Source organism: Apis cerana, linkage group LG8 (assembly GCF_029169275.1).
Source record: "Apis cerana isolate GH-2021 linkage group LG8, AcerK_1.0, whole genome shotgun sequence".
Taxonomy (NCBI): domain Eukaryota; kingdom Metazoa; phylum Arthropoda; class Insecta; order Hymenoptera; family Apidae; genus Apis; species Apis cerana.
In genome coordinates this window covers 1524086-1548098 of record NC_083859.1, presented here as the reverse complement: position 1 = coordinate 1548098, position 24013 = coordinate 1524086, and the positions used below count along the sequence as shown (strand labels likewise).

The window sequence follows — 24013 nt, the reverse complement described above, 5'->3', positions numbered from 1 at the left end:
CATAAAAACATAAAGTTATTATTTGAAGCAAAGCTGAAGTTTAAGGAAAAGGATAATTTTTTATATGAATTAAAAAGTCTAATTACGCTAGGTAGGTCATGCTCTTCATAGTTCACTGAATAGTCAATTGCACACGGGCTGACCCATTGCTTTCCCCGTAAAAGTGAAGAGTTAAATCAGGTTGACTCTTTCTCCCTGCTCTGTATGGTCGAGTACCAACCAATGTCCTATCAGTATGTGCACATCAAGATCGCTTTTACCTTTTTGTGAGCGAGGAGGGATTTCTAAGAGTATAAAATGGTAAGAAATCGATTCGCATATCAGTATGTGTATAGTTTCAATTTGTTATAAGAGACTTGATTTGAGCTTATTAATAGTGTGACTTCTTTTAGCAATCTACCTCCCTTTTGTCATGGCGAATATTATTTCGCTCGTGAGTACTGAACAATCTGTAAAATAATTTTTATGAAATTGTGATATTTGAATTTCAATTTGATCAAAAATATTTCAGCATATTATTTATTACAAAGTATATATGTATATTGAAAATATATATCCGCATTATTATTTGTTATTGATGATTATTAATTTATATTATAAACTATTCTACTTTTAGAGTGTAGTAATCCTTAGTTGCATTGTACTGGTCCATGCGGAACCAGCAACAGCAGTTAACAGTACGTATATTTCTTGTGCTTTCTCGTTATATATTATGAAAATAAATTTCTTACATCTGTATTAAATTATATATAAGATTTTTAAGACAATAAATATTTAAATTATACTTACAATATTAGATATTAATATTATAAAAAATTAATTAATTTAAGTATTTTTTATTATTAATTTTAATTGGTTTTATAAAATTTTAATCTAACTAAATATTTTTTGACATTCTGATAAACAAAATCTTTTCTTATTTCATGAATTTATAGGCTATCCCATTATAGGAGAAAGCAATGGTTTCGAGTATAATAGCAACATCATCAACAACGGTGCTTACATGGCTGATAAAGAAGGTCATAGAGAAAACATGGATTTTTACGGTGGAGGAAATAGTGGACATTTATTGACCAACAGCAGGAGTCAAGGAAATCTCGAAGAAAGTTTAACAAGCAATTCTTATAACGGATTTTCACCTAGTTCCCATAATACTGACTTCTCTACTTACTCTAATACTGGTAATCGTGAAAATCTTGCTTCGAATTCCTATTTTGCAAATAATGCTGCTCAATCCAGTTTTGGTAGTTACACGAGTAGCAACAGCAATGGAGATTCTACCTTCAAAACTTATACCCAAGGCAATGATCAGACCGGATCTGATTTAAATCAGTTCTCTATTAACAAACACAAGAATCTCTCTTATATGAAATTTTCCGATAATTTAACTGGTGCTACTAGCGCAGGAAATTATCCTGAACTCGGTACAGAGAATTCTTCTTTCAGAGAAGAGTATTCTGGCGATTCTTTTAGAAATCATGGGTCTAATGATGCAAGATTCACGGATGGTGCTGATCAGATCTATAACAGAGAAGTTCCTAATCTATTTAATAGTCCTAACAATGATTATTCATATAGAAAACATAAAGATACTACACTTAATATAGGAGGAAGCAACAAATTTATGAATGATGTATATTCCTTTCATCCTGAAACTCGTTATGTGCGAGGAAGTCATGGAAACATGGGACGCGATTACAGTTCTTCAATGATTTTATCTAATCCTGGAAATAATCCTTTCGGCAATATTCGTGGAAATAACGGTGTTTATGGAAAATTAAATAAATATAATAAATATTTAGGTGATTATATTTCCAATGGTTTAAACTATTTTTCCAAGGAACAAGATATCGATTATTTATTTGGTAATCATGGTAAAGGTAATGGAAAATTGGCTACAATTAAAGAAGGCAGACCAAATAGTTATTTTGGTGGATCTTTATATCTTAGCAAAATTGTCGGAGGTCATAAAAGTAAATCGAATTTTATGAATTCATATCCTAGTACTTCATCGATACCGTACTCATCTATACCGAATTTACATAATAGTAACAGTTATGCTGATAGCCCTGTATTAAGAAGATATCGAAGCAATAGTTATGTACCAGGACATGCTAGTTCATATTATTATTAATAATTTTTTAATGAGTTAAATGTGTGTGATGGCCGTGTGTTTTGTATATATTTATTATATGAAATATTTAATATTAATTAAATGTTATTAATTAAATGTTATTTGTTGTTTAAAATAAAATTATTGATATGAATACATTCATTCTTTTTTTCTTTATTACATTTTTAATATTTAATTTTAATTATGTTGGAGTTCGAGTAACTTTTGGTTTAGCTAAAAATACTTCTTCCTTATCAAGTTCTTTCTCTTGTGTCCATGATTTATTATCTGTAACTTTGATGCTACTTTCTGGATTCCTATAAAAAAAGTTCTGATTTCGAATAATCGATTATACTTTAGATAAAAAAGTTAACAGTAAATAAAATGCAATTTATTCAAAATTTTATAATGTATAAAAATATTTAAATTTTATAAAAATATACAATGGTGCATAAAACTAACTTCGTGCATTTTTATCGAAAGCAAGATCGAAATCTTGACTTACAGTGATGCTATACTGCTGAGTTTCTCCATTACTGAAAAATATCAAAATAATAATAAAATGATAGATTTTAAATATATATTATTTTATAAAATTTTATGTAATTATATATATATATATTTACAATAAATATAAGAGTCATTTTAGATTTTTTTTTTTCGAAATCATGATTAAATATATGTTTAAGAGAAAGTTATAAAACTTTCACTAATATGTTTAATATAGTATCTACAATAAATTTTATTTATTAAATATCATAAGATTATTAGAAATTTAGAAATTTCGAACAATGAATTGAATATTAAATTCATTTATTTATTTTGATAAAGTCAATAAAAAAATCGTTTTAAAAATTTTCTTACCTGTTGTTTCAACTTCACTTTCAATTCCCAAAAGCATTGAAGATGCAATGGTCGTTTTACTGCTTTCCCTATAAAAAATAAATTTAGAAATTTTGTTATATTATTTTTATTTAAAAAAATAACAAACTTCGAAGTATGATTTTCATAGAGATATGAATCACTTTCGTCATGAATCTCTTTTAAAAACATTTTATCAGTATTTGAATTCCATTTTTCATTTGTTACTTGTTTATAAATTTGCAGATCCTTAAAAAATGTTATGAATTTTAATTTAAAATCTTTTAATTTTAATAATTAATTTCTAGGTAAATACCTCAACAGGGGAAGAGTTTATTTCAATTACATGAGAATGCAATTTTGAATGTGATTTTGTTTTTTTAAAATTTTGTAATACTATAATATTATTTTTATCTTTCTCATCATACTTTTCGTTTAACAATTTTCTTGAAATGTATGAAAAAATTTTATAATTTTTATAAAATAAAAAATATATTTAAATTTATTAATTAATAAAATTTATTAATTTATTAATTAAGAACAAGATATTATAATAATACCTTTGTAAAATTTCTTCATGTTCAGAACATAAATTTTTAATTTGATTATTATGCACAGCAGATTCTATTGCTTCTGCTTGGAATTGCAAAAATGATAACGCACTGGAAATTATTTCTGGTTTTTTAATTATTTTTGGTAAAACTGTATAACATGATTCTAATAATGATTCTCCACATAATTCTCCATAATTATTTTTTACTGGATCGTTTTCTTCCAATTGATTTTCCAACACATCAATTTCTTCCTGTAAATGTTTTTTTTTTTTATTTAGCAAATAAGATATTTTATAAATCATTACCCACATTATCATTATCTACTATTTCTTCATCTTTCACTTTAATAGTAATTTCACCTCTATGTATTTTCAGAATGTAATCCAAATGTTTCCTGTTTATTTAAATTTTATTTAAATATTTATTTAATGTACTATAACTTTCATTATATATGTAAAAAAAAATATTTTACCTTATTTCACCAGTTTTATATTTACTGAATTGTTCTATTACAGATGAAAATTTGAGTTTTTTTGCTTCTTCATTGATTACATAATTCGTTAAAAAATTATTTAATGCTCCATTAATATATGGTAATGTCTGGTAATAAATATACATTGATTATAATTACATATTATGTATTATTATAATTTTAGACAATAAGAAATATATTATACCGATACATAATCCATTAAAAGCAAATCAATTAAAGTTGAAATAAGTAAAGATGCCATAGCTGATGCTCTTTCTTGAGCAGCCTGATGTAAGGATAAATTCATCAAAAGAGCTGTAGCGTATTCTAATCGATAGGAATCCATAATACGACATTGATCACGTAAATGGTGGATCAACCATTCTACTAATCCATTTTCTATCATATAGATTCTTTGTTGTTTGCGTAAGGATAATTTTTGTAGCATTGCAATTATCATATTACAAGTTATTGTATCTATGTTATTATCAGAAATACTATTCAGACACTTAAATATCTAAAATATTAATTTTGAAATTAATAAAAAATTGTGAAATTTTGTAATGAAATAAAAATTAATATATCAATATACCATATCAACAACAGTAGAATCAAATGATAAATAATCTCTACCGCATCTGAACGATGCTAAAGCGTTCAATAATCTTGTAATTGATTGCTGTAGAGGATGTGGTATAATAACGTTTTGTGGAGTTAATAAATATGGCAGAATGGATTTGCCTTTGTAACTAGCGATTTGACTATGAAGTCCTAATAAATCTTTACTTATATATTCGTGCATAGTTTCATCTCTTTCTCCAGGTTGACTAAATGTTATTTTCTAAAAAATCGAAATTTCTAATGTATTAAAATTTTAATAATTATTAATTTTTGTCTTACCCTTCGTAATGCTTGCAAAAGAAATAATTTTGTTTTGATGCTTCCATTAATTAAATGTAATTTAATTTTTTTGAAATCTAATAATTTTGGAGGAATGAACATATTGTATGAATTTGAATATTCAATAAGTTTCATTTCAGAATGAGATGATTTATCTAATAAAAATTCCGAGGAACACTGTAAAATTATAAAATATAATATGAATAAATAAAATATATAATAAAAATTTAATATAATTATGTACAAAAATTAATATAATATTATATACATATATTGAGTTCTTATTACTTACATGTGAACTGTCTTTTATATTTTGATTAAACAAATCTGGAAAAATTTTTATGCAAGTTTCTAGCATAATTTGAAAATCAATTGCTATTCCTTTTACTGAATCTTCTAAAGCTGTTGTTAATACTCTTGCAATACTCATCAATTTATGATAATCAGTATGGAGTTTATGGAATCTTACTTTTAATTTTTCATAATTACAATGAACATTAGATAATTGAGATTTTGCTACAGCCAATTCTTGAGTGCACTGCATTAATTTTTTATTTTTTTTTGTAAAATGTGATGAATAAATTTCTTCTTCAGAGTTTGATACAGTCTGTATACTTCTAAAAAAAGAATAAAAATAAAGAATATAGTAAAAATTATCAAATATATTATATTAGAAAAATACTAAATATGTCTTACTTTGACTTTTGATTAAACTTTATATTATCATATAAATTGCATTGATTTTCAACTTTATTATCTTCTAAAAATATCGGAATATTTCTATCATTTGGTATGATTGGTACATTAATATTTCTAATTGTTTTTTTTGTAGTTATATCTTTTTTGGAATCTTCTATTAGAGATGTATAATTTAAAGAAAATTTGTTGGAATTTTCACTATATTTTAGATCACTAAAAAACTTAAAATTGCATATATCTTTATAAAATATTTTATATATATATATATATATCTTCAATTCTTAAAATCTTAAAAAGATTATATTTTTATAATAATTTAAATTTTACTTACTTGTTGTTTGCATTTTTCAAGAAAAAGCTCTAAATGTTCTGTCAATCTGTCTGACCAACTTTTTTCAAATATTTTAGAAAGAAATGGTTCTACATATGGGTCCTCCATAAAAGGTAATGCAAAATAAGGTCTTAATTCTGTAATGTTTTCTAATTCCTTACCTATTGTATTCAAAAATTTGCGTAATTCTTCCATACTATCATTCATATTCTTTTCTACTTCAGTTATAAAATTCTATATGTTATTAATATTAAATCAATCATTATCAATTTTTTGTTCAGTTTATTAATCTTATTTTTATAATATTCATATTAAAATTAAAATTAAAAAAAAAAGAACTTTATATCTAAAAAAAAAAACTTAAGGAATAAAAACAAAAAAAATGATAACATGACTTAAAAAGAAATAATAAATGACTGAAATTACCTCTTCATATTCAAAATCTTGTGGATTAAGTGATGTCATAGAATTATTTATACTTATTTGTATTTTATCTGAATTATTGAAGAAATAAGAAAATTATTTTAAATTAATATACAGAAATTATACTTATTTATATATTTATATTGCTATATATACCATTTTCTTTATGCCATTGTGACTTTAATATATGTTTAGGTAATATTGCAAAATATACATATATATGTAACATCAAAATTTTATAAGCTTTTGTTTGTTTTGCATCTTTAGGTACTATCATGTTCCATAACTAAAAATGAAAAATTTTAGTACATTATATTTCATTTAAATGATATTTTTATTTTTTTGTTAAAAGAATATATTTTTATCATACTTTAAAGAATGTCTTCCAATTTCCTGTTTTATAATTTATCATTAATTCTTTACACAAATTTTCATAAATCTCGCTTTCGGATTGTAAATCTTTTTTAAAATATTTAAAACCTTTTATTGTTGCTTCTACCATTAATGCACCGGCAGTATTATCGAAATTATGATCTATAAGGAACTGAAGATTTTTTTTACATTTAAATATACAGTATAATAAATATTTTGTTATATAGCTTTATTAATATAAACTTATAATTAAACTTAAATAATATAATTTGTTTTACGACACATTAATCCAAAGAACATACCTGATGAACAAGTTTTAATTCCTTATTATCCATTTGATTTATTACCCAATTCTTATCCATTTTTGTTATTTAATTTGATAAATTTAACATAATGGAAATAGAAATTGTTTTACGTTACTGTATATTTAAAGAATCGTGGTTTACGTACAGTTACGTGAAGGATATTTCCTTCCATAAAATTGATTTTACGCAAACGCATCTCTAAGCAATTAATGGTGTTTGGATTTACATATTTAGTAGAATAACATTTTTAAAAATTATACGCGATATAAAATATCGTATTTCTATAAAAAAAAAGAAGAAACTTCTAATTTATTATTCAATCGAATACAACATTAATTAAAAAAAAGCTTAATTATCAAATGCTTATAATTATTACTATAAAAAGAATAAGTTTTTCTTACATCTGATATGTATGAAGTTTTAAAAATTTTATAACAAAAGCTTCTCGATTACTTACACACATATAAATATATAATATCGATATAATAAAATTTGTGCATATTATTAAACAGAATAAATTAGTTTATATACAAAATAATATATAAAATTTTATTACAGATATACACATTACATTTGAATACGTATAAAATTAGCGCTCAAAAATATTTACTTTTTTATAAGTAATAAAACATTATTAGATATATTTTATTTAATATTTTACTTTATTTATTAAAAAATGGAGGAACATAAAAATATATTTTGTAAATATATGATTACAGAGGTTTGTCTTAATACGAAATTTAATTATTAAAGGTTATGTTTTAGTTTCATTAAGAATGTTGTTTTTCAATTTTTATAGATACCTAATTTAGCTATATACATTCCAAATTTTATTACACAAGAGGAAGAAGTTGAAATAATAAAGTGTATAAATAGTGTTCCTGTACCAAAATGGACTCAGTTAAGTCATCGAAGATTGCAAAATTGGGGTGGTATTCCACATCCAAAAGGTATGATAGCAGAAGATATACCAATTGTAAGTATTTTATAATAATTAATATCTTATATTTTAATAATATAAATAATTTTTAAATATTTTATAATAATTCTAAGTTTTCAGTGGCTTCAAAAATATATTGATAAAGTATCATCCTGTAATATATTTGAAAAAAATAAATTACCTAATCATGTTTTAATTAATGAATATCTATCTGGTCAAGGAATAATGGTATAATTATACAATAAAAAAATTAAAATATATATATATATATAGTTGTAAAATATAATTTATATTTATTAGGCACATTCAGATGGTCCATTGTTTCATCCTATTGTAACAACTATTAGTTGTGGCTCTCACACACTTTTAGATTTTTATAAACGAATTAACAATATAGAGGTGAGATAATATTTATAAAGATAATCAAATATAATTGTCAATATAATCATATAATCATAAACTAATTGCAAGATTTTATTTCAGCAACATCAACTTAATTTTGAGTTTAGTCTTTTATTGGAGCGTCGAAGTTTATTTATTCTTCAAGAAGAATTATACCATAATTATTTGCATTCAATTGCAGAAAGAGACACAGATATTATTTCAAAATCTGTGATAAAAAATTTGGATATATGTGGGGAAAAATTTCTTGATGGAGAAACATTAAAACGTGGAATTAGATTATCTTTAACCATTAGACATGTTCCAAAAACCAGTAAATTAAAATTAAAAATTGGATAACAAGGTGGTATGTGTAATTTTTTATATTGTTTAACATTTTGTTAAGTTAAAAATATTTTATTATTAAATATTTTATTATTAAATATTTCTTATATTTAATATTTGTAAAATTATATGATATAAATGCAAAGGAAAAAAAATTTACATAAAATATAAAAATAGAAGTTTTGGCATATTAAAGCATTTATAAAGTTTAGAAATTTTTTTTTATAAAATAATTTTATTTAAGATCTTCAGTCTTTGAAGATGTATCTGCATCTTCATAATTTTCTAAACTTACATCCATTATTTCTTCATCACATTCATCTAACATTCCTTGCAAAGAATGTATAGAAGATATTAAAACATGAAATTGTTTTCGTCTCATTTCCAATTTGTGTTCTAGTTGTTCTGATTTCTCCTAAAAATGAATATTTATTTTAATTTAATAATAGTTATCTATAATTATAAGTTATTATAAGTTATTAATTTTTTTTTACTTTTAATTTTCCTAATTCTTCACGTAATGTAGCAAGTTTTAGGTTAGTTTCTACTCTATCTGGTTGCTCATTTATGACTTTTGCCAATACATCATATTCAATTCTATTTTTCCTAACACGTTTTGCATCTTGTAATTCTACTTTTGTTCTTTCAATATCTTTTTTAGCCTCTTCTATTTGAATTTCAATTTCCTTCGATAACTGTTCATAACTTTTCAATTCTTCTTGACTCATATTTGAGACTAATCTAGATTTTCGTTGTGCAAATTCACATTGAGCAAGTTGAGATAACATTCTTTCGTGTAAAGTATTATCTGCGTCTGGACTATTTGCCCATTTTATGAATGATTTTAAAAGCATATTAATTCGACGATCATCTCCGATACCATCTCCATCTATAAGTAATCTTCGGCGTATCACTTCTTCTGTAAATCAAATAAATTGAAACTGAACCTATAATGTATTACGGAATTGTGATTAAAAAATCTAAATTAAAAGTCTGTATAAACATAATAGGCTTTAATAGACTAATAGGTTATATCTATATAATATCATAAACGACTTACCATCAGACATTTTTTTCAATAAGAAAATTACAAATACAATGAATAATACATCAACTTTTATTACACAATTAATCTATTTTATTTTACAAGCATATAATAACAAATATTATTAATTAACTGTTACTTTGAAATGCTCATATACATATATATGTATATATATATATATATACATATATATGACAAACTTCGGCATTGTGGCGCCATCTGAAGCTAATTTCGCTTTTTAACTTAAAATTAATATAGAAGTAAAAAGTTAATAAATAATTAAAAAGTTTATAAAATCATTTTTTTAAAAGCCTTGAAATAATTTGTTATATATTAAATATTAATTATCTATAAGAGAATACTTTTTTATAAATTATAATTTCATCATATTTATTATAAAATAGAAAAATTCTATTATTTACTACACTGAATTGTTGAAAATTTCTTTTAAAAATCATAATGCTTAAAATTAATTTAAAAACAAAAAATTAAATTTATAATACATTTATAATACATATAATAAAAATAAAATTAAACAATGAAAATAAAATTAAAATAAATAAATTTTTATAATATTTTATTCTTTAATTAATTCAATTTGACATTCCTCCCCTAATTGCATAAATTATTAAGTTTAGTGAGAATTGAAGAAGAGATAATAATATCCTGAAAAAAGTTATTAAGTTTTACGAATCAGCGAATGCAATGCGCTTCCATTGGAATATTAAAATGATCCACCATTAGTTTAATAAACCTGTCTTCTTTGTTCCCTTCATCCAAGAATCTTTTCCATGCTTCTCGAAGACTTTCGAAGCAGCAGTCGCAGATGTCACTGTACCCCTAATGAGCACGCTATTTTTCACCAGTATTTTTATCCCGTTTATTGGCTGTCCGTTTCACAAACTGTCAGCCGGATATTAATCATCCACTGTTACGACTCTGCCTTTATTTCTTCTAAGGATAAAGAATGAAAAGGTCGGCAGAAAGAAGATATGGAAGAAAAACTTGTGTTCCTTCATTAGTAATATGACAGCTCTAATATTTTCGGCAGATTTTGTTTCATTGAATCAACTCTTTAATACCTTTTTAATACAATTTCCTTTAATGTATTTTAATTATTTATAATTTATATAATAATATATATCATATATATATTATATCATATTTATATATATATATATATATATATATATATATATATATATTATCATATAATCATATAGAATATATAAATATTATATATTTCATTTAACAATTATTTATATGAATTTATAAATAAATTGAACATTGTGAACTCCCATTTTATATAAATTTTATAATATGTAATTTTATAAAATGATAACTTTTTAATAAATTATTTGCATTAAACATACACAAATTTAATAATATTAGTAGCTAAAATTTATTTTTTTTTATTTAAGAATGATTAACGAGTATTGACAAGATATATTTACGGATTTATGGCGAAGTTTTTTCTACCAAAAAATGTAACGATAAAATTTATATACATATATATGTATATTCATGTGTGGATATGATTGATATAAATAAATTCTTAAATGCGACAATAAAATTAATCAAATTAATTAAAATTTCAATCATAAGAATTCAATTATTATTATTATGCTAATATTCGTATAATGCAATATTTAACTAATATAATATAAAATGTATATTAATATAATAGATGGTTTAGTAAACTAATCACAATATTTCCTTGTGCCGAATATAAAATCGAGAGAATCGGAACTAATATATCACGATTTATTCTGCAATAGATTCTTTGAAAGATACTCGCAATGAAACGGCGCGTCGAGTTACATTGTACGTTCCTTTCACTCCCGTCGATCCCATAAAAGTCCCAATAATAATTTCTGATGTTTTCCGATGCAACATGTTTGATTTAGTGTCGGACATTTTGTGATCGCATATCTGCCTCGTAAATCTCTCCGCGGTGGCGCCACTGCATAAAAATATCAAACGTCGATGTGTCCGCGTTCAACCCCAATCCCACGTAAAATATTGCCCGTGATTCCGTGCGACGGAAATAGCCTTTCATTCCGGCTGCCTGATAATTCCAGAATTTCGCGATTTATACTCCGAAAGGTTATAAAAGATACGCCCGATTGCGTGTTATTATTAATTGCTGCATGCCACGATAAAGTGAAACGTTTAGTTTTAAAAAATGTCCTCAAACGAATATCGGAGGACCGCACGAAATATACGGTAAGATTATTCGGTTAGATTAATCGGTATTCAAATTGAAAACGCTCCGAGGAAGAAACAGAAAATAAAACTTCCGCGGCCATCAACGTCTCTATCGCGTATACTAATTATACGTATCCACCAATTACAGTATTTGCTTGCTGTCATTTCATGATCGATTGAAATTAAACTTTTCGATGATAAACCTTCCGAGTCGTTTGTTATTAGAGATTTGATCTATTTTTTTTTTTTTTACTGTTTTTTGCAAAATTAATTATTTTCTTTTTCTTTTTTTGCGCAATTGAAAGTTTATTGATAACCAGTAATGCAACACATACTATGAATATTCAAGTAGAGATAATGATATTCGAAAATCATGTATGTAATATGCAAAATAAGAGATATATATTTTTGAAACATTTCTTTTAATGATTGCTTTTCATTAAGCATTTCGTATATATATTTTTAACGAACTATTATACGAGATATTTAATTTTTTATAATAAAAATTTGATATCATCTAACAATATGTGAAACGACACTCGAATCAGTGTCACTAATATTGTCGTGACGGGGCGCTGATCGGAAAGAAACGCATAGGTCTCATTAGTCATTAATCGAAGCATCTAGTGGTAACCATTAAATAAAGCTTGAGCTGTGTGTCCTCCAATAGGATGCATTTATCTCGGTGACGTCATCGTGATGCACGAGTAGTTGAAATGATAAGTAATGATGTTAATAAATAGTGGAGTCTGCATCGGCGCAAATAGGGAATTGCAGAGTAGAGTCCCCCCTCACTTCGTTGAATCAGGGGTCGCGCGTGAAAACGGCTGTGTGCGTGTACTAATCGTGGCGGAAAGGGTGCCATGAGTTATGAGTGCTCTATGATATCAATGCATCAATTTGACTAAACGAAGGATTAATTTAATAACAAGTCAGCAGATGAGTAGTCGGATGATAAATAGAGAAGGGGGGATGGTAAACGATGTTCGAGGGGGGGGGGGGCAAAAGAGAGAAATGTAAACCGATGTTCTTTTCTTTTTATTGGGTCGTCTTTAATATACTCTGTTTTTTAACATAATTTAATATAACTCAAATTTATTTATAATACGCGCCCGATGCAATGTGATATAGTTTACTATATGAATCTCCTGAAGATATATATATATGTAATATATATCATTTAATAACTATGTTAGGATTATATCAAGCTTATTAGAGATTATGATATGATCAAAATATGTGTGATTTTTCAAAAATTATTAATTTGAGTTAGAAAAGTATTTTAGATTAATTATTAAATAGGCATTAAAATTATTTTGATTTATGTTTTATAAAATATAATAGAAGAGATTTGTATCTCATTATCAATTATACAGTGTTTATCGAAAACAATCTATGAAGAATTATTGAAAATTCATATTTTAATATTATAATAGGTATTATATAATTAATATTATTATTAATGTAATATTCATCCAATAAATTCTTCTTTTACTACAGAAAATGACAGAGTGGCAAAAGACGGAGTGAAAATAAAGAATTCTTCAATTTGCGAAACTAATTCAGTAAGTTAAGGGCAGTTAGGGTGTCCGAGGATCAGAGGGGAAATCCCCCAGTTATGTTCGGTAACAAAGTCACCCGGTGTTTCAATATTGTCGTAATCGCCGTTATTATTGCACTGTCAATCATGTATTTTTACGAATGGTAAAATATCGATCGTTCACGTGTAAAGAGCATGATATGCAACAATCATCATACATTGATTATAATTATGCTATAACTTATACTTTAATATTTATAGTTTACTAGCAACTATTAACAATATATTTAATTATAGATAAATGATAAAATATAAAATAACGAGATAATCGAGTCATTGCAACTAATGAAAAATTAACACCAAGTTCATGGAAGAAATCCAAAACCCATCCTTTTCACACATTTCACTTTCAACGTATTATATTCTTGTTCAATGTTTCTTCGACGGCGTTTACAGCGAATAAAATTAAACGGGAACAATTCTCGGGCCCGTTCGTGTCTCCCATTCACGCGAACGTTAGCGTTAGTCAAAATTGTATCTACGTGGATTTCCTTGTCTTTGCCGGCGTTCCACGGATGTCGTTCTCTCCTCCTCCCCCTTCTCCCACTTTTCACCCTACTGTGTTTCGTACCCGGCGCCGATTTAATCCGGGATTCAGCACTCGATTTGATACGTTACACAGCGGTTTGTATGCCCTAACTCGCCTTACTCAACACGGTACACCCTGTTCGTATTACTGCTCCTACGATCCGCCCATACTAGATCGCTTCATTTTGTTTCACCCTCGGTTCTCTCATTATCTCGTGCAACCGCTCTCTACCACCTCCTACCCTTTCCTTTCCTGATGTCTTCTTCCCTTTTCTCACTCTTTTGATGTACAGGCTATTTCAAAAATTTAGGGCGCTTTAGAAGAGAGAATGATAGAGGATGATGAAAGGAATATCTTTTCTTTCATAAGTGTAATTTTTTTTTTTTTTATAAAAAATTTGTAGACGTAAATTTTGGATACCTTACAAAATTCATTATACGTAGACTATTTCAGTAAAGAAATTTTTATAATAAGGCAAGTCACGTATTGCTCGATATTAAATCTATGTTCTATTCTTTAAATTTCTAAAAGTAATCAAAATCTGTATGTTAAAGTTTCTTCGTCTTGTATATCTTGCATAGTTAGTTAACGAAATAATTAATTAGCTTGTAATTAATAAAACTTACTTTTAACGTTACAATAAACTCGTTGCTACTATATTAGAGAATGTATTAACTATTATAAGTAATAAATTTTCTTCCTATTCTATCCTATATTGACATATAACTTTGAAACATCCTCTATACACACATTCCATGTGTCTTCCTTTTCTCGTTCACTCTCGCCTCGGATTCGAACACTCCACCCTTACATTGTCTCGAATCCCCATTTTTCTCTTTGTCTCGTTCTTTGCCCGGGCTCTCACTATCGCGCTTAATGTTCCCACTCTTCGTCTCTATCTATCCCTCTCTTTGTATGTAGTATCACATGGTTACACCACAAGGGTTCATCCCCTGCAGTCCTCGGAACGAAAAGTGGTAGCGAGACAGCCACCCCGTTTTACCCTCCGCTACCGTCTCTGGTTTCCTCTTGTCGATGTTCCTCACTCACCGTCTCCTACTCCCTTCACCCCTACATTCGCATTTAAATTAGATTAGATAAGTTAATCAATGCGGTATTCGAAGTAAAACCTGGGATTTCGTGTCAGCCGGTCGGCTCGAAGAGAAATTATTGGCAGTTCGGATTACGATCGGTCGATCTTTGTTGGAAATCGTCGAGTCACGGGTTGCGGGGGCGGTTTTTACCTTCACGCGTGCCGCGTTCTTCGAAATCCTCCTGTTGCCGATTGTCATCCTCCAATCATCAGAGATTTTTAACTCTTCACACAGAATTTCCAACTTTTAAATTACTAAATTTTATAAATTTTGTAAATTATAAAATTAAAAGAAACATCGTTCACAATTTGAATTGCGATCGTGAAGTGAAAGCTTGTAGAATGATTGGATACTGTGATTTTTGAAATCCTCGTGTTATCTCTAGCTGCCAATATTATCGGATTTTCAACTCTTGCAGTTCGATTTGATGATTCGCATTTTCCTTATTAGTTCTTTTTTTTAATCGTTGAGTTTTTTTGTGAATTAACCTAAAAAAAAAAAATACATTTATGTTAATGTTAAGTTAATGAATTAATAAATTAAATTGATGACTTATTTTTAAGTTTTTAATTTCAAAATTGAAATTTACTCGTTGCTATAAATCAGATTTGTTAAGTCTAATTATGATTAGGTTACTTCTGTTTTTATTAACTCACATTTAATCTAATCCAATTCAAGTTCAACTAAACCAATCGAGATTTAAGTTGTATTCAGATTTAATCTTGCTTAGCTTTTTCTACTTTTAAAAGTATGACCTCTATCAACCTTTAATACTTAAATTGCGTGGATATAGAGCAAAGATGAATAAAATTGAATTATAAAATAATTTTAAATTCGTAATTTTTCAACAACAAAACAAATTTTTCTTCAATTTTTAATCCAAATCTTTCAATAATTCATTCAATTGAGATTTAAATTATAATTTCCTTTGAAATTAACCTTAAATATGGAATCTACATGTATCTACGTACACATATTTTTAAAATTTCGAAATTTATCGCGTAAAATAAATCGACGCAATTAGAGAGACGTAAAAAAAAAAGAAAAAAAAATAGCTTGCCTTCGGCCATTCTTGTTGCAGCGATGCCACGTGATTTTAATCGACGCCGGTAAAAAAGACGGCAATTCGTGAAATTAGTAAACTTGCTTTGTAGCGTGAAATAGTCCGAGAATCTATAGGTCAATACATGTTCGCGAACGAGCCCTCGCTCGTTCTCTCATAGCAGGATAAGGGAAAACTTTTTGCCATTTTTCTTTGCACGCCTCTCGTTAAGACAATTTATATTCTATTCTGTAATACGAGGGTGCTGCGGCGGGCAGCGAGTGAGTGGGCGAGCGAGTGGGTGGTTGGGGGGACAGCGAGTTTTCCCCTCCCTCCACAGCTCTCTTCATTTCCAATTGGCATCGGCACCCTCTGTCACGGCGTGCCAACTTTTTTCATATTCCAATTAGAATATTTTTCATTGATTTAATGCCGGCAAGCGCAAATATTAACGGCTTAACACCACGATAAATTTACACTGCCAATGTCTCCTCTCTCCTTCCCTCGCTCCTTTTCCTTCCCTCTTCCCTCTGTCGTTTCTCGTTCCTGGAGGTGGGCGGGAAAGAGGTTGTAAGGATTACTCTTTCTTCCTCTTTCTCTCGCTTTGAAACGCTAATTTTATGACTCACGAGAACTCCCGTAACATTAATCACAAGGCTATTCGTATTCGAAATCGATACGGGTTACGAAAATGCTTCGAGCCCGCGCTTTTTTCCGAACTTTATGGAGCTTCCGGTTCTTCGTGTAATATGTAAATATAATGTCTCTTGATTTGTTAATTCTTGGATGCGAAGCATGTTTCCTTGGTTTCTTTTCTTTTTATTTTTGAGATATATGTGCAGGTTAATATTATTTAAGTGCTTTTTTTGAGACGTATAAGTCTAATGTATTTATTATCTGTACGGAGAAAATAATATGTAATATATACGAATAGAAATAAAATTTATAGAGGTATAAATGCTTTTAAGCTCCAAGTTAATAAAATATTAGATATTTGTGAGCGCATGTATACGCTATTCGCAAATAATTTTTTTAATTTCAAAATCTCAAAAAAAGGAAAAAGAGACATAAAAATTTAAGCATTACTTTATTTATTTATATTATACTTTTATTAAAAAATTGAGTTTCTTCGTAAATCCCCTTGAAGGATATTTTTATATTTTAAAGGAAATTATAACATGTAATATAATATTTTGAAAGTATGTGATAATTTTTTCTCTCCGATTAGTATTCATCGATGCTATCTTGGAGGCAGTTGGACTTAATCGATGGTAAATGTGTTAAAAATTACGTCATTCAAGTGTCTTCCTTTATGATTGATGCGTTCCCTGCAACGCATCCGTACATCGTTCATTACGATCCCTTGCATGTTATCAATGCTCCTGATGGCCTTGGTGATTTTCATCTTCAATTTACTTATCCATATGCTCTTCATCGATCTTCGTGAAAGATTAATTAAAAATGCGTACATTATCTATCAAAGTGCCGGAATATTAAACTTTTCATAATTTGCTCTAAAAATATATATCATCAAATGTTTTCAATCATTGTTTTCTTGACTGAGATTTTAATCATATCCTGCACGTTTTCTTCAAAAGATTGCTTTTCTTCGAAAAATTTTTCAATTTTAATTCCTAAACACTTTATCATTTAACATTTTAGAAAAATCTATTTCATTATTTTTGAATATCTAATTTCTTCATCCAATTAGTCATTTCTTTGCTAATTGCATATGCATAAGATTCATTTGTTTATTTATAATACGTTATTACCATTTAATTCATATCCCAGATAGATTTTTAGTGAATAATTTAAAACTAAAAAAAAAAAAAAAAAATGAAAAATATCAAGATATTCTTCAAATATCTTAAAACATGGGCGATGAAAGATTAACACAAGGTGATTTTTTTTTTTTTATAATTACCGTAATACGTGTTCCATTTATTAAATTGGAGATATAATACACAAGCGATAGATAACACGTATGTATAATTTATACAATATTTTATACAGATTGTCTCTACCTCGTTCGCTCAGCAATTTATCTAAATACTGTACAGTAACACGTTAAACGCTCGAGTAATTGGTACGTCTAGTATACCCGCCATTTTCGATCATTACACATTTCGTATTTATTCCGTTTCAAAACTTGTTAGTCGATCACAACTTTCCAACTGAAAAAAATCTCATTCTCGCAATATATCGACAATGGTAACCGCGCTAAAAAAGAATGCGCGCTGGATTCGGGTATCGAGAGGATCTTGCAAGTGGCTTCCGCTTCCTCTTCTTTAGCTGCACGCTTCCTGCGATTATACATTATACGTGTACGTCTACGATCCTATGTTTTTTTCATTTTTTTTGCCTTCTTCGAGTTTAATGGGGAACACCTACTCGTTGGATGATTTTGGGGCGATTCGACAATAATTTTTAAGGGTACGATAATCATTTTGAACACGGAAGTGGTTTTATGTTTGATATTTATATTTTTATTAAATATCTAGGATCGAACACTCAAATTTTCTAATCCGAATTCTTAATTAAATCAAAAAATTCCTCAAATTCTGAATTTTTTTTTTAAATTCTCGAATTTTACAAATAATTGAATTTTTAAATTTTCAAATTATTAAAATTTTTGTTTTTTTTTTGTTTTGTTTTAAGGAAAGTGAATGGAAACAATGGAAATAAAAGATTTTTTATTTTTATATTTTGCAAAAATAGGAAATTATTTGCTCGGAAGATGATCAATTGAACGAAAATAATGAATTCACTACAAGAGAAAAGATAAAGGTAAAAAGTTGTTGTTTGAACTATTGATAAAGTATTTTTTTTTTTATTTATAAAATGATCAAAATATGTTAAAAAATTGTAACGATTCGCTCTAGAATCATCCTATATATATCTATACGTCAGATTCTTATTAAATACGTTAAATATCACATTCACGTTTATCGTATCTACAGAATATACAAAATTCATTTCGATCCGCTTATTCTTTCATTAGCATAATTCACTGGGACGTAAATACATAGAGAATTCTTAATGGGAATCGTTCGATTCTTTTCTTCTTACGTACATTTTTCTCTTCGAATCTTTATCCTCGTTTCGCATTTGCATTTAATTTATTCGAATATTTATATTTATTTATGCTCATAGTGATGGCATATTCAGCGTATATTTACTATTACACGTGCTGTTTAATTGAATATGAGCTTACCGGCGTTTTTTTTTATTATTATTATAGTTAATTATTTGCAGGATTAAACGATGTGATACTTTTCCATGAGCGCTAAAAATTTTCAATTTTAAGGCAAGATTCGAATGAAATGAAGAGTTAGTTTTCTTTTAAGAAAGTAATTTATAAATATAGGATGATCTGGTAATTCGTGATAAAAGTAATAATCAGAAAAATTCTGCGGCTTAAACGGAGAATAATAAAATTGCGTGGATGACTTCGTTTTCGAAAAAAAAAAATGCATTTTTAAAATCAGTCGAATTGCTGTAATTATTCTTTGTACATAATATGTGCAGGGCTTATTTATTAATCAAATTACTATTGAAATTTAACTTTTGTATTTCCAAAATTTCAATTTTCATTTCTCTCTCAAAATCTTTTCTTTTCATGTTTTCAAATTATCAAATTATTATCACCTTTTAAAATTCGTTACCTTCTCAATAATCGTTTAAACTGATATTCTTAATAAACTTTAACTAATAATCATTTTGTAACTTAATCACAATTATCATATAAATTATCTTTTAATATACTATATAATGACTAGATTTATTCATCGGTCGAAATTTATTATCCTAATAATATCCTCGACTAATTAAATTAATAATATCAATAAAGCGAATTCCTTTTCAATATACCACAATTAAAATACAAGATTTAATTTGTCGCTCGTTTGCCATTATTATAAACAAATTTTTTTTCTTTCTCTTGCCTCAAAAAAATTCCAATTCGATATTTTTATGGAATATATCTTCGGTTTTATTTTCCTTTCTCCAACATCAAAATCCCGCAAATAATCGCATGCGTGTAATTACTGTCTTCCAGTTACAATATAATAATTTTGCTTGTTAAATCCTTTTAACATCCAGACGGCAGGATCGTCCTTTCGTTATAGCATAATATGGCATCTTAATACAAATATATACAAACGATAGACCTCTATAAACGTTAAAAATTCGTCGATGGAATTTTTCCAAACGAAAATAACGCGTGATCCGTTATCAGCATTTATCAATGTAAGATATCTGAATAAATGGGTATGTGAAAATAGGGATCTCGCCATTGTGCCACTAAAACTCATTATCTTGCGAAAATTCGTTAAATCGATCTTTATCTTTTACTCCAATAGAATTATTTAACAATTCGTAATTTCGAGTTTTATTTTTTTTTTTTTTTAAATCTTTTCATCGACATTTTGTATAAAAATCAATCAATCGAATTTCGTTTATCCTCTTCTAACCGATACGCATCGATCTTTGATTCTTTAATAATAGTTGTAATACGTGCCAACGTCAATCACACGATTAATTTTATATTTTAAAAAATCGTATACATTCTTCTCCAACGCTTCTATCTACAAGTTAACACGTTTTAACGGCACAATATTATATTTTAAGCTTCGAATATCCGTTTTTTCATACTCTTTGACACAAATCAATAGCATTTCGACGATTGGATAGGAGATATTCAATTTTTTTTTTCAACCCGTCAGTCTTTGTGGCATTTTAAACAAAGATTTTTGTCTTTTTTTCTCTTTTTATTAATTAAAGGGCGATATAAATATTTTCCGTTAACGATGTAAATATTGTATGAACAAAAGAAATTTAATCTTTCTTTTTTTTTAATGGATGCGACGAAAAAGTGATAATAAATATATTTTGAGAAAAATATAATAAAAATATTATCGGGAAATCTGTACAAATTATTTGGAGATCGATATTTATTAAAAATTGTTACGAATTTTCAAATTTGAAAATCAAATGTTTGAAGTCAATTATATATTTTCCAATCGATTTTTGATTAAAGAATTTTTTATGATAACAGAATTCCAAGCTTTTTATTCAAAGCTAAAAATTCTATTTACTTTTTCTTCTTTTGATTCCATGCACGATTCCATCCATGATTTCAAACTTTTTTTAACATTTGGAAACATCTAAATTTTTCTATTCAACTTTGGAACTTTGTCCACAGTCCTTTCAAAATTAAAGATTTTGTTATTTGGACCACTTCCCCTCTTCCGAATCTTTCGTTTTAATTTTAATTCTATAAATATCCTTGGAGTTAAGGGTAGTAATGTTATTACGACTTCTGATTTATGATACGCGAACTGAAATAAAGTAACTGCCAAAAGTTTAACTCTCCACCTCCTCAGTTGAATATTCCTACATTTTATCACGATATAACGTAATAAAGAATTTTTGAAAATGAAGATCTTTTTCAACGTGTCATTTTCGATAAAAATATTTACTAAAACAAGAAGAAAAATCATTTTGAATTTACTTTAACTTTTGGCAGACACTATATCTTATTAATTCTTCTAATTTAATTCTTTATAAATCTTTGTAATCTTTATTTTGATTTGATCGACCAATTTCCAAATGAAAAAAGAAAAAAAATCCGGAATTAGAAAGAAGAAATTTATGAAACATCTTGTGCCAAGATCCAATCCACAAAACAATCGACAATCGAAGCACCGTAACAGGCTGGGAATCTGTAAATTTTTTAAAATCCTTTTCGCCACACACTCCTTCGTTTCCTTTCACGAATCTATCTAGTACAGAATCTAGTCTTTCGATTCGTTTCCTTTCTTCGAATCGACATCTCACATTTGTTTTAATGCCTATACTGCTGCTCGAGCTCCCTTCTCAGCCTTTTCGCGGCGGTTTCGCTGTTTCCCTCGGCCTCCGCGTCGCTGCAACCATCCTCACCCTCCGCGACGACGCCTTCGACCTCTTCTTGCCGCCTCTTCGCCGTCGCCATCTCGGCCGCGTGCTTTTTCCGCCATTTTGTCCGCCTGTTCTGGAACCATACCTGCAATCACAAACGGATCGCCTCGTTGGAAACTTGCCTTTTGTCTCTTTGTTGAAATAAATCCTTCTTTTTTAATTCGAGTAAAATATTACTCCCAAAATTGAATTTTTCAAAAGGATAAAATGAGTATTGAAATTAAAAAATCGGAAAAGTTTCGAATTACGTTTCAACGAAAGCTTGTAATATCATCGATTCGATGATTTTACGTTCAATTATTCCCAAAGAAAGAGAAATCTTCAGCAAAAGAAAAGAAAAAAAAAACCTCCTCCTTCATTAATTTCTAACATCTCCAACGTTTCTTTAAGCACCGGCATAAATTTTCCAACATTAATCAACGTCGTCCATTAACACAAAATCGCCAGATGGCGTCCATGGCCGATCGCACTTATCACACTCGACCAATCCTCCAGTTCACGAATCCTCCAAACAATCCACGCGAGGGTTTGTAAGTGACCCACACCTGGAGAGGAGAAAAAGAAGAAAAGAAAATCGACGAAGGTGGTACGAAGACGAAGGCTCAAGGTGGCCCCCTTGTACATCTATAAAGCTGGAAATACGCGGGAGGAGAGGCCGTGTCCCCGCAACAATGTATTTAATTAACGTAACGGGCGCCAGGGGAGCGGCGGGACTCGAGCGTACCGATTGCACCCACAAACCACCCTCTATCCATAGCGGCGAGCGCCGCGTGACCCCAACTAAACTCCACCCCCGTGGCGCCCCTCTTTCCTCGCCAATCCGCAGCCTTGTTCAATGGCCGCCAAGTCGAGAGCTTAAATTAAAGATATAAGCGGGCGCGTCGGCGTTGGTGCAACCGGGCGTGTAGGCGGTAAACGAATTAAAAAGTAAACGGCCAGCCGTAAAAGTTAATAGCTGTTCGGATGAAAATTAAAACACTCGAGGAATTAAGATAACGGAGAGAAAGGAAGGCTGGGACAATCTGGCCGAGATTGACTGCCACGCCGCCGTTTGCGCGACCGGTAAAACGTCGATCCCTCCGCGTTTAACCCTTTCCGTCACAGTTTTTCCAATACCAGGGGATAGTTCGACAACGACGGAGTTGATCTAAGCTTTATTTGTCGAGCTTTTTGACGAGTTTTATTCGGATTCTTAAGTAAGCAAATAAATAGTGGACGCGTGAAATATCGGCGATCCTTTTGCATTTGAAAATCGACGAATCATTGTAATTGGAGTAAGGATATTCGTAGAAAATTTGAATACACTTGGAAATACGTGTACGGATTGTTATATTCGAAGAATTGTAAATCTGTGTTTCACCTTCATGTTTCTGTATTATTTAATCCTTGCTTCTCGTGTTAGTTGAATCAAGAATTGGACGAGAGGGAAAAAGATGAGGCATAGGAAGGGCGATAAAATTCGAACAAGTTGTTGCTCGACGATAAAGTAGAGTTCTTGCGGGGCCGAGTGTAACGATAGAGCAAACGCGAAATGAAAATCTGGTTTCCGGATACGATTTTCAATCCGGATACGGTTGGCAGTGTCTTCGTGGACTCGTAATACATAAAAATTGATTCTTGGCTATATTGGTTCCCGCTTATCTTTTTTATTGTGCTCTCTTCGCTTTTATCGGCGGTGATAAAACGTTCGATCGATCACTCGATCAACATATCGGTTATCCGAAATCGGGCAAACGAATTATTAAATTCGGATGAAATGTTTTTTTTTTTTGTTTTATCAGATTTGTTCGCATACCTTACAATTGAGATTTCCAATATTCTCTTGCATGAATAATATTTAT

At 28.6% G+C, this 24013-nt stretch overlaps 5 protein-coding genes across 11 annotated transcripts in view; 2 read left to right on the top strand and 3 right to left on the bottom strand.

Moving 5' to 3' along the window:
* Positions 1 to 98: 98 nt before the first annotated feature.
* Positions 99 to 2271, top strand: LOC107997337 (GATA zinc finger domain-containing protein 14-like). 2 transcript variants are annotated; one of them, XM_062077766.1, is made up of 4 exons: positions 99 to 433; positions 617 to 677; positions 936 to 1802; positions 1881 to 2271. In XM_062077766.1, the coding sequence occupies exons 1-4, from the start codon at positions 413 to 415 to the stop codon at positions 2132 to 2134; spliced, it is 1203 nt and encodes a 400-aa protein (XP_061933750.1). In that variant the 5' UTR covers positions 99 to 412; the 3' UTR covers positions 2135 to 2271. The 2 variants fall into 2 exon arrangements, with proteins under 2 accessions (XP_061933750.1, XP_061933749.1); XM_062077765.1 differs by having other exon boundaries at positions 161 to 433; positions 936 to 2271.
* On the bottom strand, positions 1921 to 7169 carry LOC107997342 (lisH domain-containing protein ARMC9-like). Of its 4 annotated transcripts, none has more exons than XM_062077762.1 (16): positions 7028 to 7169; positions 6724 to 6897; positions 6510 to 6639; positions 6357 to 6424; positions 5931 to 6164; positions 5597 to 5820; positions 5193 to 5517; positions 4901 to 5077; positions 4593 to 4841; positions 4206 to 4517; positions 4001 to 4128; positions 3838 to 3922; positions 3535 to 3779; positions 2978 to 3045; positions 2576 to 2649; positions 1921 to 2430 (listed from the first exon to the last, which is right to left on the bottom strand). In XM_062077762.1, exons 1-15 carry the CDS (start codon positions 7085 to 7087, stop codon positions 2615 to 2617), a joined length of 2514 nt encoding a protein of 837 aa, XP_061933746.1. In that variant the 5' UTR covers positions 7088 to 7169; the 3' UTR covers positions 1921 to 2430; positions 2576 to 2614. The 4 variants fall into 4 exon arrangements, with proteins under 4 accessions (XP_061933746.1, XP_016911371.2, XP_061933747.1 ...); XM_017055882.3 differs by having other exon boundaries at positions 2619 to 2649; XM_062077763.1 differs by lacking the exons at positions 6724 to 6897; positions 7028 to 7169 and having other exon boundaries at positions 2619 to 2649; positions 5931 to 6276; positions 6510 to 6566.
* Positions 7104 to 8911, top strand: LOC107997303 (alpha-ketoglutarate-dependent dioxygenase alkB homolog 6). 3 transcript variants are annotated; one of them, XM_017055801.2, is made up of 6 exons: positions 7104 to 7242; positions 7589 to 7751; positions 7830 to 8006; positions 8091 to 8198; positions 8271 to 8369; positions 8454 to 8911. In XM_017055801.2, exons 2-6 carry the CDS (start codon positions 7707 to 7709, stop codon positions 8709 to 8711), a joined length of 687 nt encoding a protein of 228 aa, XP_016911290.2. In that variant the 5' UTR covers positions 7104 to 7242; positions 7589 to 7706; the 3' UTR covers positions 8712 to 8911. The 3 variants fall into 3 exon arrangements, with proteins under 3 accessions (XP_016911290.2, XP_016911283.2, XP_061933751.1); XM_017055794.3 differs by lacking the exon at positions 7104 to 7242 and adding an exon at positions 7307 to 7440; XM_062077767.1 differs by lacking the exons at positions 7104 to 7242; positions 8091 to 8198.
* On the bottom strand, positions 8239 to 10775 carry LOC107997320 (THO complex subunit 7 homolog). Its single transcript, XM_017055835.3, has 3 exons — positions 9757 to 10775; positions 9191 to 9615; positions 8239 to 9111 (listed from the first exon to the last, which is right to left on the bottom strand). The coding sequence occupies exons 1-3, from the start codon at positions 9764 to 9766 to the stop codon at positions 8932 to 8934; spliced, it is 615 nt and encodes a 204-aa protein (XP_016911324.1). The 5' UTR covers positions 9767 to 10775; the 3' UTR covers positions 8239 to 8931.
* Positions 10776 to 18188: 7413 nt separating this feature from the next.
* LOC107996433 (homeobox protein Nkx-6.1) overlaps positions 18189 to 24013 on the bottom strand; it is a 55524-nt gene continuing 49699 nt past the window's right edge. Inside the window, exon 4 of the mRNA XM_062077841.1 lies at positions 18189 to 22257. Coding sequence (XP_061933825.1) covers positions 22060 to 22257 — 198 coding nt within the window. The 3' untranslated portion in view covers positions 18189 to 22059. The remainder of the gene's footprint in view (positions 22258 to 24013) is intronic.

Excerpts from the sequence above, each read along its gene's own strand:
- LOC107997337 (XM_062077765.1), top strand. The coding sequence starts at position 413 with ATGGCGAATATTATTTCGCTC. Across the intron at positions 434-616 it reads TGGCGAATATTATTTCGCTC|AGTGTAGTAATCCTTAGTTG; the intron begins GTGAGTACTGAA and ends TTCTACTTTTAG. Across the intron at positions 678-935 it reads ACCAGCAACAGCAGTTAACA|GCTATCCCATTATAGGAGAA; the intron begins GTACGTATATTT and ends ATGAATTTATAG.
- LOC107997342 (XM_017055882.3), bottom strand. The coding sequence starts at position 7,087 with ATGGATAAGAATTGGGTAATAAATCAAATGGATAATAAGGAATTAAAA. Across the intron at positions 2,650-2,977 it reads AAGTGAAGTTGAAACAACAG|TAATGGAGAAACTCAGCAGT; the intron begins GTAAGAAAATTT and ends GATATTTTTCAG. Across the intron at positions 2,431-2,618 it reads CTCAGCAGTATAGCATCACT|GAATCCAGAAAGTAGCATCA; the intron begins GTAAGTCAAGAT and ends CTTTTTTTATAG.
- LOC107997303 (XM_017055801.2), top strand. The coding sequence starts at position 7,707 with ATGGAGGAACATAAAAATATATTTTGTAAATATATGATTACAGAG. Across the intron at positions 8,007-8,090 it reads TAGCAGAAGATATACCAATT|TGGCTTCAAAAATATATTGA; the intron begins GTAAGTATTTTA and ends CTAAGTTTTCAG. Across the intron at positions 8,199-8,270 it reads TATCTGGTCAAGGAATAATG|GCACATTCAGATGGTCCATT; the intron begins GTATAATTATAC and ends TATATTTATTAG.
- LOC107997320 (XM_017055835.3), bottom strand. Across the intron at positions 9,112-9,190 it reads AAGAATTAGGAAAATTAAAA|GAGAAATCAGAACAACTAGA; the intron begins GTAAAAAAAAAT and ends ATTCATTTTTAG.